This window comes from Sciurus carolinensis, chromosome 1, assembly GCF_902686445.1.
Source record: "Sciurus carolinensis chromosome 1, mSciCar1.2, whole genome shotgun sequence".
Lineage (NCBI taxonomy): Eukaryota > Metazoa > Chordata > Mammalia > Rodentia > Sciuridae > Sciurus > Sciurus carolinensis.
Window position 1 is genome coordinate 526,420 of NC_062213.1, and position 18,881 is coordinate 545,300.

The 18,881-nt window shown below is 53.6% G+C and overlaps 1 protein-coding gene across 13 annotated transcripts; it reads left to right on the top strand.

Annotated features, from left to right (window-relative positions):
• On the top strand, window positions 1-11,236 carry Znf7 (zinc finger protein 7). Of its 13 annotated transcripts, none has more exons than XM_047567485.1 (5): window positions 1-103; window positions 1,626-1,672; window positions 2,048-2,207; window positions 3,538-3,654; window positions 6,293-11,233. In XM_047567485.1, the coding sequence occupies exons 2-5, from the start codon at window positions 1,670-1,672 to the stop codon at window positions 8,053-8,055; spliced, it is 2,043 nt and encodes a 680-aa protein (XP_047423441.1). In that variant the 5' UTR covers window positions 1-103; window positions 1,626-1,669; the 3' UTR covers window positions 8,056-11,233. The 13 variants fall into 13 exon arrangements, with proteins under 13 accessions (XP_047423441.1, XP_047423454.1, XP_047423463.1 ...); XM_047567498.1 differs by having other exon boundaries at window positions 2,081-2,207; window positions 6,293-11,232; XM_047567507.1 differs by having other exon boundaries at window positions 28-103; window positions 1,629-1,672; window positions 2,081-2,207; window positions 6,293-11,232.
• Window positions 11,237-18,881: the final 7,645 nt, after the last annotated feature.

An 18,881-nucleotide genomic window follows, 5' to 3' on the forward strand; every position in this document is an offset into this window, starting at 1 on the left:
CCTCCGAGCGGACCAGAACGGCCGGAAGTGGGCAGGGTGCGTGAGCGAGGCTCGTTTCTGGCGGCGTCGCGCGCTTGCGGGCCTCGGGCTGGCCTCCGGGAGGGTGAGTCGGTGCGGCGGGCTGGGTTGGCCTCTGCTGAGGGGAGCGCGGTCAGCGTGCAGATGCGGGGAACGCCTGGCGGAGGCCATGGTCGGGCAGCGGCCGCCCTGGACCCTGTCGGCGGGAGGCGGAGTCGAGTGGCCGAACCCCGCAGCCTCCTCAGGTCGCTCGCGGACTCGGGCGTCCTGCCTGAGTAAGGCGAGTCCTGACTGCGCCTTCCCCGCCGCCCTGGGCCGCCGGGCGCTCCCTGGTTTTCCCGCATAATCACTCTTTCTAGGGCGCTGTCTTTCCCTCTCACTTTCCACTCCTGCAAGGCTTCGAATCGGTGACAGTGGCACAGAAGTCGGTGCCTTGGGTGGGTTAGACTGTCTTTGAGTTCTGGCCGCCTCTCAAGGCCTGACTTTCTCTGTAGGATACCCCTCTTGCAGCCCTGGCAGCTGCATTCTTCATGTCCAGGCGCCAAGGGAGCACCGCCCTCCAATGGGCACTGCTGCACAGGTCATCCTCCCTGTGCCCTTTGCCTGGGACCATTTTCTGGGCCAAAAGCTCCCCTAGGAAACATTTCCCATTCTGACTTCTCAGGGGACTGCCTGGTGAGGGTCCAAAAGTCGCTGATTAGTGAGGTGTTAGCTGCATCAGATTAGATCCCTGGGGCTGGTGCCATCTTGGTGACAGATACCAGCTGTATCCGGACCCTGGAGTTTACATTGGGGCAGGGTTCCTGATCTGATCCTATCTTCCCTGCAGTCCGTCATCCTGGCTTGTGTATTCCAACCTGCAGTTGCTACTTGCCTTGCTGCCTATGATCCACCCTCCCTAGTTCCTTCAACCTCATTCTTGATTGCTTCAGGCCCTTTGCACATTTTGTTCATGTTGCCTGGAGTGTTCTCCCCACTACAATCACCTTGGCTTAGCTCCCCGGTGAAGTGACCCCTTAGACCAAGTCAGTTTTGTTTGTTTGGTACTGGGGAGTTAACCCAGGAGCACTTTACCATTGTACCACACCCACAGTCCTTTTTATTTTTTATTTTGAATTGTGGCCTAAGTTGCTGAGGATCTTGTTAAGTTGCTGAGGCTGGCCTTGAATTTACAATCCCCCTGTCTCAGTCTCTTGAGTCACAGGGATTACAGGCATATGCCACTGCACCCAGCCTAAATCAGTTTTCTAGTTAAAGGTTTTCATAGTTCCCTACATTGGCACTATCATGGTTGTGATTTAGTGGTTATTTTGCTCTTTCCTCCACTAGACTAGTCCATGAAGGTAGGGTGATTGTGCATTCATTGCTGCCTCCCCTTTGCCTGCTTGAGTGTGTGGTACATGCCAGCCACTCCTGGTATGTTTGTGAACTGATTGACATCATACGCAAACACTGAAAGATGTACAAGGCTTCAAGGGCCACATGTACCAGGGTTGCCACAATCCAACCCATGTGCCTGTTGTGCATGGAACGCAGTACTGCCTTGATTTTCCTGGAAGTTGGGGAGCTTCCACCACACTGACCTCTGACCCTTTCATAATTTCCAGCAGGTGTCCCAACCAGGACCAGTGAACAACACCCGTCAAGCCTCATGGTAGGAAGCCTGACTGCCTTCATTCCCACACTTGCCCTGGGAAGCCTCCACCTCCTACTTTGGGCCTCTACCCTGCCCACTGGGCCCGGCCGGGCCCAGACCCAGCCTCAGCCCTCACTGTGGTTCTTACCAGGCTCAGGTAGCCCTTTGGTCCCATCCCTGAGGCAGTGAGCAAACCTCTGCCAGATCAGGGCCTAGCTGAGGCTCATGAAGGGAAGGATCCTAAGGTTACCAAGAGCCAGGTCCCTCCTCTCCCCTCAAATTGCCCTTTCCTGGGATTTTTAGAGGAAGGAACTGGGCAACTCTTATCCAACCCCTTGGTGCACCTGCCTAAATTATGCTGTGATGCCGTGCAAGAATGGGGCTGGCACCCAGGGATCCCTGGGGTGCTGGTGTGTGTCCTTTCAGGAGGCGGTGACATTTGGTGATGTGGCTGTGCACTTCTCCCGGGAGGAGTGGCAGTGTCTGGACTCTGGCCAGAAGGCCCTCTACAGGGAGGTGATGCTGGAGAACCACAGCAGCGTGGCCGGACTAGGTGAGGTGGCACTTTGGGCCCCCTCCCCTCATAGTCAGTCAGCGCCCACACAGCCAGACCTGCATCAGAGGCTGGGGAGGCTGAGTGCTCAGGCCCTCATGGGCTGAGCAGGGGACTCAAACCTGTGAGTACTGGGTTGGTTCCAAACTTTGCACATATCAGGTGACTCAGCCCTCACTGGGTAGGTAAAATTCCAGGAGTTAATAAAGCCTCCTTTTTTGTGAGTCTGGGCTTTTTTCCTAAACTACTAAATTAACTTTTTTTTTCTTCTTCTGTTTTTGGTACTGGAAATTGAACCCAGGACACTTTACTGCTGAGCTACATCCCCAGCCCTTTTTATTTTTTATTTTGACACAGGATCTGACTCAGTTGCTGAGGTCCTCACTTAAGTTTCTGAGGCTGGCCTTAAATTGTGATCCTCCTGTCTCAGCCTCCTGAGTCACTGGGATTATAGGTGTGTGCCACCATGCCTGACCAGAATAAGTTTTTTGAAGACAGTGTACAGAGCAAATAAATGGAGCATGTGTGGCCAGGTTCATGTGTGTGGCCAGCAGTGGCATGTCACATCTGCTACCAGGTTGCTGGAAGGCTGCTGACTTCAATTCTAAGATGTCCTCAAGGGTTAGAGCTGTGAAAGCATTTTATACAAAGTCTGTCTTATAATATATCAAAGGTGATAACACCACACAGATTCACTTTGTATCTTTACCCTTCTCTCGTGTTTGGTAACGCTGGTCCGTTTTTTTGTTTTTTTCAGAACTGGGGATTGAGCCCAGGGCTTCATGCATACAAAGCAAGCACTCTGCACTCAGCTGCATCCCCAGCCCTGTCAGATTTTCACATAATGAACTTTGGGTTTTGTCTTTAGGTTGTGCCTTTGAGGTATTATTAGTTATTCCCACTTCAAGCTCACTGAGATAGCCTGCATTTTCTCCTGTGAATTTTATAGTTTCTCTTTCTCATTTATATCATGGTTCCACTTTTGTGTTGGAGTTAAGTAAAAATGCTGTTTTATTTTTGTCTGAGCATTGAACCATTATGATTTGCTAACAATCTCCTTTTCCCCTTGATGCTTTTAAAATATGAAGTGGTGTGTTTCTGCACTATTCTTTCCTGTGAGTCTGGGCCAGCTTCCTTCTTGGTGTGTTTTTGTTTCATTGCTTTGGTTTTGGGTACGCTTCAGCCTCCCAAGTGGCTGGGGCTACAGGTGTGCATCACTGCTTCTGGCTAGTATGTATTAATATCTGTTAGGGCAACTCACCCTTTTTATTTTGAGGGAATGTCAAGCACTGGCCATGCTCCAAGCATCTCCTTCTCTGCCTACACACAGCAGGATTCCTGGTCTTCAAACCTGAGCTGATCTCCCGGTTGGAACAGGGACAAGAGCCATGGGTCATCGACCTGCAGGGAGTGGAGGGGACAGAAGTACCATGGTTCGCCCACACAGGTGAGGTATAGGTCCCATAACAGAGAGGCTTTGGGGAGGAGTAGCCATAGGTGGGACCCCACAGGCAGGGACAGTGCTGGAAGGAAGCACAGACAGGTGTGGGGCTGCCTTTGGGGAGACTACACCACAGAACTTTAAGGACACAGAACGCCTATGCATTCAGCAAAAAGTTTGTTTTTGAAGTTGTGCATATTTTGTTCAATTTCTAATTCTACTAATATCCTTATTGAACAAAGGCACAAATTTGTGGATCTGAGGAAGCATTAAACTTGGCTTTCCAAAGCCTCTACTCAGGCAAATGTGTCCCTGAGGTAGTTCCCTCCCCAGCTGCTGTCTCTAACTTCTTGGGGCCTGGGGAACCAAGCCCCTCAAATCAGACCCCTGTGCATTGGCCTCCTGCAGCTGCTTGCAGCAAAGCACCACACATCAACAACAAATGTATCATGACTGTGGAGCCCAGAAGTCTGCAGGACTTGGCCTTGTTTCCTCTTCCAGGATTGGGTACCTCACGCAGCAGTTGTTGGTGTTCCTAGGCTTGTAGATGTGCCATTCCTTTACGTGGCCAGCGCCTTATAAGAACACCATTCCTGTTGGATTAGGGGCCACCTGACACCCTTATCTTAAATAAAACTATATGTGGAGTGACCCCATTTCCACATTCCCCTCTGTCCCTCCTACAGAATTTCCTTCTGATCCTCCCTGGGAAGCCAGAAGGCACAGAGTAAAGGAAATGCCCAGGCAAGTTTTTGTCCCCGGCAGGTGCAGCTGGCCTCAGATATCGAAGGGGACTAGAGGGAACAGTGACCAGGGGCAGAGTCTGCAGCAGTCCCTCCCCATGCCCTTGCCTACCGTCAGAGCTCCCTGATGTGTGACTCCTAGCTCCTTGTCCCCAGATAGTGACAGGAGAGTCATCAGCCAGGCACTACTGTGCCTTTGCTCTGGGAAGACGTGGGTCTCTCCTCTAGAGAGATCTTGCTTTCATAGTGCTTGCCATTCCCAACTTGTTGGAGAGGGACCTTTGTGTTCCAGGGAAGTGGAGAGGGCCTTGAACTTTAATTACAAGGGTGCCATGCCAGAGCTGTCAGTGTCAGAGTCAGAAAGAAAAGGGCTGGGCAGGAAACTGTGGGAGGCTGGGCAGCAGGACAAGGTGGGGCTGTGGCCTGGTGTTGTGCAGGGTGGGGGAAGAACTGGGAAATGGATATCAAGCCTCTTGGGGATGTAAGCACAGGGACCCAGAGGTTGGAAAATATAAGCATAACCAAGTGGTCTGTGATGTCTTGGTCCTTTGGTCAGTGGTTGCAAGTGGCTGTGAGCTGTGTGACCAAATGCAGGCTTGATTCTATGCAGCCAGAGGCCTGGGCAGTTCCTGGCTTAGCAATGCCAGGGATGCACCTCACTCTCCTTTGGGCCTGAGTTTCTGGCAGGGGGAAGAGCAGGAACAGTACTTGCTGGGGATCTTAGTGTCTTGCTTTCTCACCTCCAGGCAGAGGAAGGCTTGGGAGGAGGGCTGAGCAAGCACTGCCCAGGGAGCAGCTTTGCTGTAAGGCTGAGAAGGGAGAGAGCTGCCTAATGACTCCAGAACTGTCCTCATCAGCATGGCCTTGTGCAGGCTGCTCAGCTCTGAGCCAGTCTGCTTCCCTGTGGGTGGGGATTCTGCTGACCTCACTGCATTGTGGAAGACCAATTAGGAACCACTGGGATCTGTTCCCTGTATGCAGAAGAGCTAAGTAGATGGGAGCCCTTCCTGGAAGACATGGAGATCACAGGAAGTTGGAGACCCAACCACTATTGGTTAGGAGTGAGCAGAGCTGTGAATTTGCCATGGGTGGAAGCAGGCTGGCTGTGACTGTGACTGTGTGGTTGTGTTGTGATGATGACGACGGAGAAGCGTAGCTTCAGCAGAGGTGCCCTCTGGGACGTTAGAGCAGGATGGGAGCCTGAAGCAGAGTCCAGAAGGAAAGCAGAGTCAGGAAGGTCTTCTGGGGTGCTGGTGCGTGTGGGACCCTCCAGCACCCTGCTGCAGGCAAAGGGAAGTCAGTGTGTCTGCTGTGTGTGGCACTCAGCTTCTAGCCTAGCAAGGAGTGGCAGGTGCAAGAGGTAGAGAGCAGCCCTGGGCAATCTGGCGCTACCTCTTCTGGGCTCCCCAGGTAAGCCCCCCACAGCTCTACAGCCTCAGTCTCCTGTTCCTGCCCCTTCCTTCCATTCACAGACCAGACCCTCTTCTACCTCCCTGTTCACCAGCTGGAATGCGAGGGACTCTGAGCCCTTCTGAGAATCCTTGTTGGTAAACTTTCCACCCTCAGGTTGGCTTTGTCCAGTCTCACTGTGTGTCCTCATGGACATCCCCTTTGTGGTGCCCCTGGGGTGCCCCTCTGCTCACAGACCCCTCTTAGGACATGCAGCTCCCAGCACCCTGCCTAGCAGAGAGGAGCACTTCATCACTGTTGACTGAAAAGCATGAATGAAGCCGAGTCATGAGGCCTTTCCAGGGACTTCTCCTCGTAGACATCGACCCTGGGGTGTGTAGCAATGCTGCCTGCAGCCTGCCCTAGGAAGTGCTGGCCCTCCCACCACCTCAATCTCTGTCCTTCTGTGAGCTCAGTATATAAGGAGCATTTTCATTTCTTGTTTATTTCAGATTCTGCTGTTAGGCCTTCCCATGAGCAGGAGGACATGGACCTTCTAAAGCCTCAGGGTCCTGGCTGTGCAGACACTTCCAGTTCTGAGGTCTGGTTAGAGAGACATCCAAGCAGCCCTGTGCTGACATTGCGAGGCTCCCTCTTCCAGAATCACTGTTCGAATAAAGAGACTGTGGCTCCTAAGACCTTGACTAAGGACACTATGCAGGAACACAAGGAACTGGGGGCCAGTGGCCTTGGCCATCAGCCTGGTAAAGGTCAGAGAGCTGGCGTGCAGGGGTCGTCACAGCAATGCCAGGTATGTGGCAGATGCTTTGGACACACTCCAGACCTGGCTGCACACCAGGAAGTTAGTATGCAGGAGAAGCCTAACTACTGTCAAGAATGCCAAAAACAATTATCTGGCTGTTTTCAGGGGAAACTTCGAAGTAACTGCTGTGGGGAGAAGCCATATGAGTGTGAGGAGTGTGGGAAAGTCTTCAGGCTGTCTTCACAGCTCAATCAGCACCAGAGAATCCACACTGGAGAGAAACCATTCAAGTGTGTGGAGTGTGGAAAAGCCTTCCGCCTGAGCTCAAAACTAATTCAGCATCAGAGAATTCATACTGGAGAGAAACCATACAGATGTGAGGAATGTGGGAAGGCCTTTGGTCAGAGCTCAAGCCTCATCCATCATCAGAGGATCCACACAGGAGAGAGGCCCTATGGCTGCCGGGAGTGTGGGAAGGCCTTCAGCCAGCAGTCTCAGCTGGTTAGACATCAGAGAACTCACACTGGAGAGAGACCCTACCCCTGCAAGGAGTGTGGCAAGGCCTTCAGCCAGAGCTCAACTCTAGCTCAGCACCAGAGGATGCACGCTGGGGAGCGGTCTCAGATGCCTAGAGCTTCTGAGGGCCCAGGCCACACTGCACATCAGAGAAGTCACACTCTGGAGAAACCCTTTAAGTGCGATGAGTGTGGGAAGGCTTTCAGGTGGATCTCTCGCCTGAGTCAGCACCAGCTGATTCACACTGGAGAGAAGCCTTATAAATGCAACAAGTGCACAAAAGCCTTCGGGTGTAGCTCACGACTCATTCGCCACCAGAGAACTCACACCGGAGAAAAGCCATTCAAATGTGATGAGTGTGGGAAAGGCTTTGTGCAGGGCTCGCACCTCATTCAGCATCAGCGGATCCACACTGGAGAGAAGCCCTACGTGTGCCATGATTGTGGGAAAGCCTTCAGCCAGAGCTCCAGCCTCATCTACCATCAGAGGATCCACAAGGGAGAGAAGCCCTATGAGTGCCTCCAGTGTGGGAAGGCCTTTAGCATGAGCACGCAGCTCACCATCCACCAGAGGGTGCACACCGGGGAGAGGCCCTACAAGTGCACTGAATGTGGGAAAGCCTTCAGTCAAAACTCAACCCTCTTCCAACACCAGATAATTCATGCGGGAGTGAAACCCTACGAGTGTAGCGAATGTGGAAAGGCCTTCAGTCGGAGCTCTTATCTTATTGAACACCAGAGAATACACACGAGAGCCCAGTGGTACTATGAATATGGGAATACCTTGGAAGGTTCCACCTTTGTGAGCCGTAAAAAGGTTAACACCATAAAGAAACTGCACCAGTGTGGTGACTGTGAAAAAATATTCAGGTGGCGCTCACACCTGATCATACACCAGAGGATTCACACCGGAGAGAAGCCTTACAAGTGTAATGACTGTGGCAAAGCTTTTAACCGCAGTTCAAGGCTCACACAACATCAGAAAACGCACCTGTAGGAATGAATAGATGTGAGTAAACCTGCAGCTTCAACTTGCTCATGTTATGTGAGGTCATTTATACTGGCAGGAAAGTAGAGTGTTGGGATAGATTCAGAATTGCCCTCTTAAGAATGTCCGGCTTCGTGCAAAATGTATGTTTATTTGCCCATTAAATAAAGCCCATTCCCCTCACACTCAGGGTGCAGTCTGTAGTTTTGAGTTCACAGAGGGCAGAACCCAGGACCTGCAGATGAGGAGCAAGCTTGAAGGAGACCCTGCGAGCCCTGCCAGACAGCAGGTTAAGGAAGTCACCTCAAAGTGGCTTCAACAATGAGGATGTGTTTGCACTGATATTAGAAGGTGTCCAGAAGTGGCATGCCTAGAATTCACTTCTGACTACTTTACCTGGCAACTTCTCTTAAAACTCATCCCTGGTTAGAGCCACCCAGGGCTGGCCCTATCCCCTTGAGAGGCAGGCTGGGTCCTGAGTCTGTCCCTGAGTGTGGGTGTGGCTGGCATTCATGGAGCACACTTCAGAAGCTGGTGATATGGCAAGGTCTTGAAGTCACACCTGCTGTCCAGGAGCTGACTGTGTGACCCAGGATATCTTGGTCTCCCTGAAACGTGGAGCTTTTTGCTTACCTGAAAATATGTCCTGTTGATGTGTACACATCTTATTGTCCCCAGCAGAGGATAAGCACTCGTGAACCTCTCCCCTTGCACTGCACACCCCCAGCCCATGCCCCAGTTGGTGGACACAGGCCTGGACCCCTGGACTGGAGGACCATCTTGTTTGGTCCAGTGCTCTACTCTTCAGGGGACACACCTGGAGAGGTCAGGATGGGTTTGTGCTGCAGGACACATTTCCTTGAAGCTCCTCAGCCTGAACCAGAAACTGGAAGGACTGAGAGAGCCCAAGAGTGTGCCCTTTCTGGAAGCCATGGAGACCCCCTGCTCCTCCATAGATCTGGAGATGGCAGGCAACTTACAGCAGTGGCTTTCCTGTGTGCCACCTGGGGCCACACAGAGGAGAAGGGTCAGGGGGGTGCACGGGCATGTCAGCTGAGAAACGGATGGGGGGTCCAGCGTCATGGTGAGCAGCAAGAGCCTGCCCTGCTGGGCCCTGGGCTTGACTCCCTCACCTGGGACTTTCCCTCCAGCACAGATCCCTCCTCGAGAGGATCTGTGTGAAGCACGGGGGCCTGACACTCCTGGCTCACAGGACAGCATGGGGAGGCTTGGGCTGTTGACAGCTCATGACTGACAGGGCCTCACCGTGGCACCAGCCACTCGGGTGCATCTGACCAACAGGTGGGGTGTGTTCGAGTTTGTCTCCGAGCATCTGAGACCACCGTGCACAGGCCTCCTCAAGGTGCATGAGGCCCAGTGCAGTACTGGCCTCTGTCCTGGCCCACGGCGCTGGTCCCTCAGCTGTAAGTGTGTTCTGGAGGCAGGTGAGCTCTTTCCCAGCTGGTCAGGGTTTGCACCCTCTTCTGAGCCTGCAGTGTGCTTCAGAGCTGCTCAGGGACTGCCCTGTCCCTGCGGACGTAACCACCTTTCTGTGGAGTACCTGCAGGCTCGACTCCATCTCCAGGGCAGCTTTGGGTGCCAGCTCAGTGTCACTGGCTCCCTGTCTAGGTGGTGACTCTGCCTCAGAATGTGGTGTTGATGTGACTGTTTCGCCTCAGGACTCGGACGAATTGGCAGCGAGGGCTCAGTAAGCTCACTGTGCACAGACCTCTGCCTCAGGGTCTAGGGCCATGCTGACATGGAGCATGCAGGGAGACTGCTGCCCTGCTGCCAGTCCCTTGAGAGGGTGGACTCACTGCCACCCTGCTGGAGGCTCCATGAGCATCAGTTATCCAGCTTGGAGGGCTTGTCTTTATTATTTTCATTGGTCTCTTCTGCCATTTCCACCTTCCTTTGCCTTTGTGCTCCCTACTCTCCCAGGCTTCTCTGCAAGGGTCCTAGTCGAGCCCAGTTTTACACAGACCTCTCTTTCCTCTGCTGCAGTGGTTACTGAGTAAGCCTGTTTCTACTGTCTCCAGGGTCTGGCTTTGTTTTCCCCAAGCAGGGACAGCCTGTCACTTTAGGTGCAGATCATCAGGCAGGGGACCAAGCTGTCTGCCCAGGATAGGCCATGACAGGCCAGGCTGAGTGCCAGTGGGCATGGACCTACATGGACTGGGAGGCTGCTGGGCCTCCTCCCTCTGCCTCCCACACACCTTCCATGCCATTCCTTGCCAGATGTCCTGTAAAAGAAGAGCCTGAAATTGTGTCTTGTTCTCTAGATAGTCTGCATTCTGCTCTGAGAAGGATTATCTTTCATTTTCTATTAAAGCTCTTCCTTTGCTAAAACCCAATGGATTTTCTTGAGTCTGGAAGGCCCAGTCTCCTCCACCTCTGGAAGGACTTCCTTGAGTCCCCCAAGGGTGACACCTGCCTGCCTGTCAGAGTCCTTGAGACTGAGTCCCTCCCCTGGGCACCTCCTGGGGCAGGAGATGGAGACCGGGCCTGGCATCAGAGGTGTTCCATTTGAAAAAGCTTGGCAACCCTTAAGTGTTTTTTTTGTTTTTTTGTTTGTTTTGTTTTGTTTTGTTTTGTTTTTGATTCTTCAGCTAGAACAGCAGAAGGGATGATTTATTGTACATGTACACTGGACACAGTTGAGAAATGAGGTAGACCAGAATACTGGAGTTCCCAGGCAAAGGACCAACTGGGACTGTTATGAGCAACATAACTGGGTCTTCTCAGTGGTGATCTTGGTGACGGAATGGTGATGTGAGTTCTAGTCCACCGAGAAAGAATCTGCACAATATCAGACCGTCATCAACTGGTGTCAGTGGCTGTGAAATTAAAGATTGGTTGAGATGCAGAATGTTGAGTGAATGTTCACTGTTGTTCCTGTCATTGTCACAGGCACTGTTCCCCTGCTCCATGTCCCGCATCCTGGTAAAGGAAATGGCATCCCATCCTTCCAGGGGCTTACCCAGTACTCCTGGAATGGCCTTTCGCAGCTGACAGGAATTCCAACCCTGAGCCTGGGACCCCTGACTGTGAAGGCGACAGAGCTCCCTCCACACGCATCAAATGCACACGTACAATCCCCTTTTAGTGGAGGAGACAGGAGCTGTCTCCAGCCTCTGATGAACACGTACACTCCTCTGAGAGTGGAGGAGACAGCAGCTGTCTCCACACTCTGGTGCACACGTACGCTCCTCTGAGAGTGGAGGAGACAAGAGCTGTCTCCAGCCTCTAGTGCACACGTACACTCCTCTGAGAGTGGAGGAGACAGCTGTCCGCAGCCTCTGGTGCACATGTACGCTCCTCTGTGAGTGGAGGAGACAACAACTGTCCCCAGCTTCTGGTGCACACGTACCTTCCTCTGTGAATGGAGGAGACAACAGTTGTCTCCAGCCTCTGGTGCACACGTACAATCCTCTGAGAGTGGAGGAGACAGCAACTGATCCCAGACTCTGTTGCACACGTACCTTTCTCTGAGTGTAGGAGACAGCAGCTCTCTTCAGACTCGTGCACACGTACACACCTCTGTGAGTAGAGGAGACAGCAGATGTCTCCACCACCTGGTGCACATGTACGCTCCTCTGTGAGTGGAGGAGACAGCAGCTGTCCCCAGCATTTGGTGCACACGTACCTTCCTCTGTGAGTGGAGGAGACAGCAACTGTCTCCAGCCTCTGTTGCACAAGTACGCTCCTCTGAGAGAGGATGAGACAGCAGCTGTGTCCAGCCGCTGGTGCACACGTACGCTCCTTTGAGAGTGGAGGAGGCAGCAGCAGTCTCCAGCCTCTGGTGCACACGTACGTTCCTCTGAGAGTGAAGGAGAGAGCAGCTGTCTGCAGCCTCTGATGCACACGTACGCTCCTTTGAGAGTGGAGGAGCAGCAACTGTCTCCTGCCTCTGGTGCACACGTACAATCTCTGGAGTGGAGGAGACAGCATCTGTCCCCATCCTCTGGTGCACATGTATGCTACTCTGTGAGTGGAGGAGATAGAAGCTGTCTCCAGCCTCTGGTGCACACATACAGTCCTCTGTGATTGGAGTAGACAGCAGTAATATCCAGCCTCTGGTGAACCCGTACGCTTGATTGTGAGTGGAGGGGACAGCAGCTCTCTACAGCCTTTGGTGCACACATACACAGTCCTCTGAGAGTGGAGGAGACAGCAGCTGTCGACATCCTCTGGTGCACACGTACCTTCCTCTGAGAGTGGAGGAGACTCAGCTATGTCCAGCCTCTGGTGCACACGTACGATCCTCTATGAGTGGAGGAGACACCAGCTGACTCCAGCCTCTATTGAACACGTACGCTTGTCTGAGAGTGGAGGAGACACCAGCGGTCTCCAGCCGCTGGTGCACGCGTATCTTCCTCTGAGAGTGGAGGAGACAGTAGCTGTCTCCAACCTCTGGAGCACATGTACGCTTGCCTGTGATTTAGGAGACAGCAGTATCTCCAGCCTCTGGTGCACACGTATGCTCCTCTGTGAGTGGAGGAGACAGCAGCTGTCTTCAGCCTCTGGTGTACACGTATGCTCCTCTGTGAGTGGAGGAGACAGCAGCATTCTCCAGCCTTTGTTGCACACGTACCTTCCTCTGAGAGTGGAGGAGACAGCAGCTATCCCCAGCCTCTGCTGCACATGTACGCCCCTCTGAGAGTGGAGGAGCAGCAGCTGTCTCCAGACTCTGGTGCACACGTACGCTACTCTGTGAGTGGAGAAGACAGCAGCATTCTCCAGCCTTTGTTGCACACGTACCTTCCTCTGAGAGTGGAGGTGACAGCTGCTCTCTCCAGCCTCTGGTGCACATGTACGACCTCTGTGATTAGAGGAGACAGCAGCTGTCTCTAGCCTCTGGTGCACACATGCGCTCCTCTGTGAGTGGAGAGGACAGCAGCTATCTCCAGCCTCTGGTGCACACGTACGCTTGTCTGTGAGTGGAGGACAAAGCAGCTGTCCCCAGCCTCTGGTGCACACGTATGCTCCTCTGAGAGTGGAGGAGACAGCAGGTGTCTCCAGCCTCTGGTGCACACACACGCTCGTCTGTGAGTTGAAGAGACAGCAGCTGTCTCCAGCTTCTGGTGCACACGTACGCTTCCGAGAGGGGAGGCGACAGCAGCTGACTCCAGCCTCTGGTGCACACATACGCTCATCTGAGAGTGGAGGAGACAGCAGGTGTCTCCAGTCTCTGGTGCACACGTACATTCCTCTGAGAGTGGAGGAGACACCCTCTATCTCCAGACTCCTGTGCACAGGTACGCTCGTCTGAGAATGGAGGAGACAGCCACTGTCTCCAGCCTCTGGTGCACACGTACGCTCATCTTAGAGTGGAGGAGACAGCAGGTGTCTCCAGTCTCTGGTGCACACGTACACTCCTCTGAGAGTGGAGGAGACAGTAGGTGTCTCCAGCCTCTGGTGCATACGTACACTCCTCTGTGAGTTGAGGAGACAGCAGCAGTCTCTAGACTCTGGTGAACACATACGCTCCTCTGAGAGTGGAGGAGACAGCAGCTATCCCCAGCCGCTGGTGCACACGTACACTCTTCTGAGAGTGAAGGAGAGAGCAGCTCTCTCCAGCGCCTGTTGAACACGTACACTCCTCTGAGAGTGGAGGGGATAGCAACTGTCTCCAGCCTCTGGTGCACAGGTACGCTCCTCTGAGAGTGGAGGAGACAGCAGCTGTCTAGAGGTTCTGGTGCACACTTACGCTACCATGTGAGTAGAGGAGACAGCAACTGTCTCCAGCCTCTGCTGCACTCGTACACTACTCTGAGAGTGGAGGAAACAGCAGCTGTCTGCAGCCTCTGGTGCACATATATACTGCTCTGTGAGTGGAGGAGACAGCAACTGTCTCCCGCCTCTGGTGCACACGTACACTCCTCTGTGAGTGGAGGAGACAGCAGCTGACTCCAGGCACTGGTGCACATGTACGCTTGTCTGTGATTGGATGATACAGCAGCTGTCTCCAGCTTCTGTTGCACGCGTACCTTCCTCTGAGAGTGGAGGAGACAGCAGCTGTCTCCAGCATCTTGTGCACACGTTCGCTCCTCTGACAGTGGTAGAGACAGCAGCTGTCTCCAGCCTCTGGTGCACACGTACGCTCCTCTGAGAGTGGAGGAGACAGCAGCTGTCTCCAGCCTCTGGTGCACACGTACGCTCCTGGGATCGGATGAGACAACAGCGGTCTCCAGCATCTGGTGCACATGTACGCTCTTGTGTGAGTGGAGGAGACAGCAGCTGTCTCCAGCCTCTGATGCACACATACGCTCCTCTGAGTGTGGAGGAGACATCAGCTGTCCCCATCCTCTGGTGCACACCTATGCTACTATGTGAGTGGAGGAGACAACAGCTGTCTCCAGACTCTGGTGCACAGGTACACTCCTCTGTGAGTGAAGGTAACAGCACCTGTCGCCAGCCTCTGGTGCTCACATACACTCCTGTGTGAGTGGAGGAGACAGCAGCTGTCTCCAGCCTCTGGTGCACACGTACACTTGTCTGTGAGTGGAGGAGACTGCAGCTGTCTCCAGCATCTGGTGCACACATACACTCCTCTGAGAGTGGAGGAGACAGCAGCTGTCTTCAAACTCTGGTGCACACGTACACACCTCTGTGAGTGGAGGAGACAGCACCTGTCTCCAGCCCCTGATGCACACGTACACTTGTCTGTGAGTTGAGGAGACAGCAGCTCTCTCCAGCCTCTGTTGCACACGTACACTCCTGTGTTAGTGGAGGAGACAGCAGCTGTCTCCCGCCTCTGGTGCACACATACGCTCTTCTGTGATTTAACGAGACAGCAGCTGTCTCCAGCATCTGGTACACACATATGCTCGTCTGTGAGTGGAGGAGACAGCAGCTGTCTCCAGCCTCTGGTGCACATGTACACTTCTGTGTGAGTGGAGGAGACAGCAGCTGTCTCCAGCCTCTGGTGCACACATACGCTCGTCTGTGAGTGGAGGAGACAACAGCTCTCTCCAGCCTCTGGTGCACACATACACTCCTCAGAGAGTGGAAGAGACACACTATCTCTCCAGACTCTAGTGCACCCGTACGCTCCTCTGAGAATGGAGGAGACAGCAGCTGTCTCCAGCCTCTGGTGCACACGTACACTCCTTTGAGAGTGGAGGAGACAGCCGCTGTCTCCAGCCGCTACTGCACACGTACGCTCATCTGAGAGTGGAGGAGACAGCAGCTGTCTCCACCCTCTGGTGCACACGTATGCTTGTCTGTGAGTGGAATAGACTGCAGCTGTCTCCAGCCTCTGGTGCACGTGTACACACGTCTGAGAGTATAGACAGCAGCTGTCCCCAACCTCTGGTGCACACGTATGCTCCTCTGAGAGTGTAGGAGACAGCAGGTGTCTCCAGCCTCTGGTGCACACGTACACTCCTCTGTGAGTTGAGGAGACAGCAGCTGTCTCTAGACTCTGGTGCACACGTACACTCTTCTGTGAGTGGAGGAGACACCAGCTCTCTCCATCCTCTGGTGCACACGTACACTCCTCTGAGATTGGAGGAGACAGCCGCTGTCTCCAGCCTCTGGTGCACACGTATGCTTGTCTGTGAGTGGAGGAGAAAGCAGCTGTCTCCAGCCTCTGGTGCACACGTACGCTCCTCTGTGAGTGGAGTAGACAGGAGCTGTCTCCACCCTCTGGTGCACACCTACGATCCTCTGTGAGGGGAGGAGACAGTAGTTGTCTCCAGCCCCTGGTGCACACGTACGCTTCTCTGTGAGTGGAGGAGGCAGCAGCTTTCTCCAGCCTCTCGTGCACACGTAACTTCCTCTGAAAGTGGAGGAGACAGCAGCTGTCTCCAGCCTCTGGTGCACACCTACGCTCCTCTCAGAGTGGAGGAGACCGCAGCTGTCTCCAGTCTCTGGTGCACACGTACGCTCCTCTGAGAGTGGAGGAGACAGCAGCTGTCTCCAGCCTCTGGTGCACACGTATGCTCCTCTGAGAGTGGAGGAGACAGCAGGTCTCCCGTTGGGGAAGGCTGTCCCCTTCCTGCAGTCCACCAGAGCCTCTCACTTTCCCACAGAGCCCCTGTTTGCAGTGTGTTTGGGTGTCGCTCTCGCCAGCAAGAACGACCCGGAGACGTGATGGGTGGCAAGCTTCTTTATTAACAGCAGATTCTTCTTCTTCTTTTAGGGAAGTTATTGTCACTTATATAGGTTATATCAACTAATTAGAATATTCATGATATGTGGGGAGAACATAGACGTATATGGGTATAACTTGAAGCACCTAAGAATCACGCAAGAATCATGCAGAGGCCCTGACCAATTACTGAGACTTCCTCAAGGTGAAGTTAGTTGTTTGCGTGCAGAATAGCAGTTTCCAACCGCACTGGCAGCTTGCCAGGCGCCATCTTGGCCAGGCTCCACCTAGGGCCAGGGGCCCATACGCAACCCCGACATTTGGGAGTTCCTGGGTTTTGTGCTTTGCCTGCCTCCCCTGTGGCTGAGGCAGAGGACCCTCCTTGTTGCATCCAAGGACTCCATGTGTGCTCCAGCCTCTGCCAGCCTTGCCTGTGCTCCCCAGCACTGAGACCACAGCTGCTCTCATCCACGTGCCCAGGGGTCAGCACCATGCTCCTGTCAGGGTGTCAGGGGGTGGAGGGTCTGTGGCTGAGGCTTTGCTCATCCTGTCTGCTGTCCTCCGCCCCATCCTCACAGCTCCCAGGTGCCTCACCACTGCCTGGGAGCTGGGAACAGCGCACCAGCTTTCTGTCCTAGCTGGTGCCTTCCACTCAGCTCTTCTCTACCCAGCAAGTCCTCCAGGGGCCTGAAGAGCCTCCTGGTCATTTGGCAGAGTGCTGGGCCCATGCAGGAGCTTGGGCTCCTCTCCTGGAGTGTTGTCTCTGAGGCAGGACAGATGTTGAGCACACTAAACAAGGGGGGACAGGAAAGTGGGGCTTGGGTAGCAGGAGTGTTTGACGCTGGACAGCCTGACCTTTGGGGTCAGGGAGACCCTTCTGAGGTTACTGCCAGGTGGAGCCCAACAGGCCTTGGAACAGCATGGCAAGGACCATGTGGCACAGGACAGGGTGGCAGGTCAGGAGAAGCCTGGGGAATACCCTGGACACTAGAGTGGACAAGGGAGGGGCACAGGTGACACAGTGCCCTGGGAGCCTCTGGTGGGGTTGGTTGTGTTTTTGTTTTGTTTTTCCAGAAGTGCTAGGGATTGAAACCAGGGGTGCTCTACCATTGAGTTGCATCACTACCCTTATATTTTTTGAGACAGGGTCTTGCTAAGTTGCTGAGGCTGGCCTCAGACTTGCCATCCTCCTGCCTCAGCCTACCGAGCAGCTGGGATTACCGGCATGCACCACCAATGCTCCACCACTGAATCACATCCCCAGCCCTGGGATGGCCTGCTCTGAGGTTTGAGGCAGTTTGAAGAGAAATGCTGAGGGCAGCAATAGAGAGGAGGAGGAGAGAGCTCCAGCTCTGGAGGCAGAGTGGACAGCCAGAGTGGCCACCTTGGCCACTGCACCAGAGAACAAGCAGCAAGTGGGAGGCAGAGAACATGCACAGATCAGCAAGAGAAGACAGACCAGACATTTCCAATAGAAAAATATGTGTAAAAACAGGAACTCCCCAAACAGGAGAGCCAGGTGACCAGGGAATGCCTGCCAACAAATCTGTGGGTGTGGGGAGGGTGGTGTGACTCAGTTGGTGGGATGTGCCTCGCACGTCAGAACCCACTGAGAGACCTGGGGATCTCTGGGCATGCGATTTCTCAGTGGTTTCTGCACAAGCCAGAACTTGGAGTGGCCTGAGCACTGGAGCAGGCAGGGATGCCCTGCTTTGTGCATCTGAGTGCCTCCTGACCCTACAGCAACTAGCAGCTGGAAGAGGCCCCCTTTTGCCAGGGTTCTTAGCTTGGGCTTGTGGCTTGTTCTAGGCAGAAATGGGACAGGTGGGACTTAGGCCATAGTGCTATCCACTGCCCTCCAGAGCACCACCATCTTGTATTCCCAAAACTGCAAAAGCAGCCCTAAGCAGAGGCGGCCCCATCCTATTGTGAAGGGGGCAGAGGTCTGCCCTAGAGACCAGCAGGCAGAGAATAGTTCTTCCACACAACACATTTCTTCCTAGCTGAAAAAGGAAAGGGAATTGAATGTGTATTTTTCACTTTTACAAAAATAAACACAGGCTGGGTATGGTGTCTCACACCTGTCATCCTAGCAGCTTGGGAGGCTAAGGCAGGAGGATCACAGTTTAAGATCAGCCTCAGCAATTTATCTCAAAACAATTAAAAGGGCTCAGGGATGTGGGTTTAATCCCTGGCACCAATCAACAAACAAATACAGGAAAAGTAGCATAGAAACTGCTGAGAATGGTAACTAGGGAGGAAGGCAGCTGTGAGAGAAGCATGAGGGTGGGAGAGGCAGGCCTGGCTTGGAGCGCACCTTCATGGGTGATGTTGGTGTAGAGTTTTCGGAAAGATCAAAGGAGAAAAGCAGACCCTAAACAACCCACACTGAAATAGCTGAGCTGGAAACGTGCCTCCACACCTCTCGCCGCAGTGCCCTGCCTGCCTCCTCAGGAGCTAGCGGTGCTGGTCCCAGGGGCCCTGCAGCACCAACGTGTGGACGCACAGTCTCTCTTACAGAGGGGTAGCGTCTGCTTGCTTTGACTCGTCTCGGGACTACTGGCAATACCTGGTAGGTGTGAACACTGTGATTAGTGTCACATTGTACTGGTTAGGGCACAATGACAGGGGACGAGGTCCATACTCATTCAGTACAGAGGCAGGTCGTTTTGGTTGTTTTTACATATATTTTTAGATGTTGATGGGCCTTTTTATTTTTATTTTTTTATTTGTATGTGGT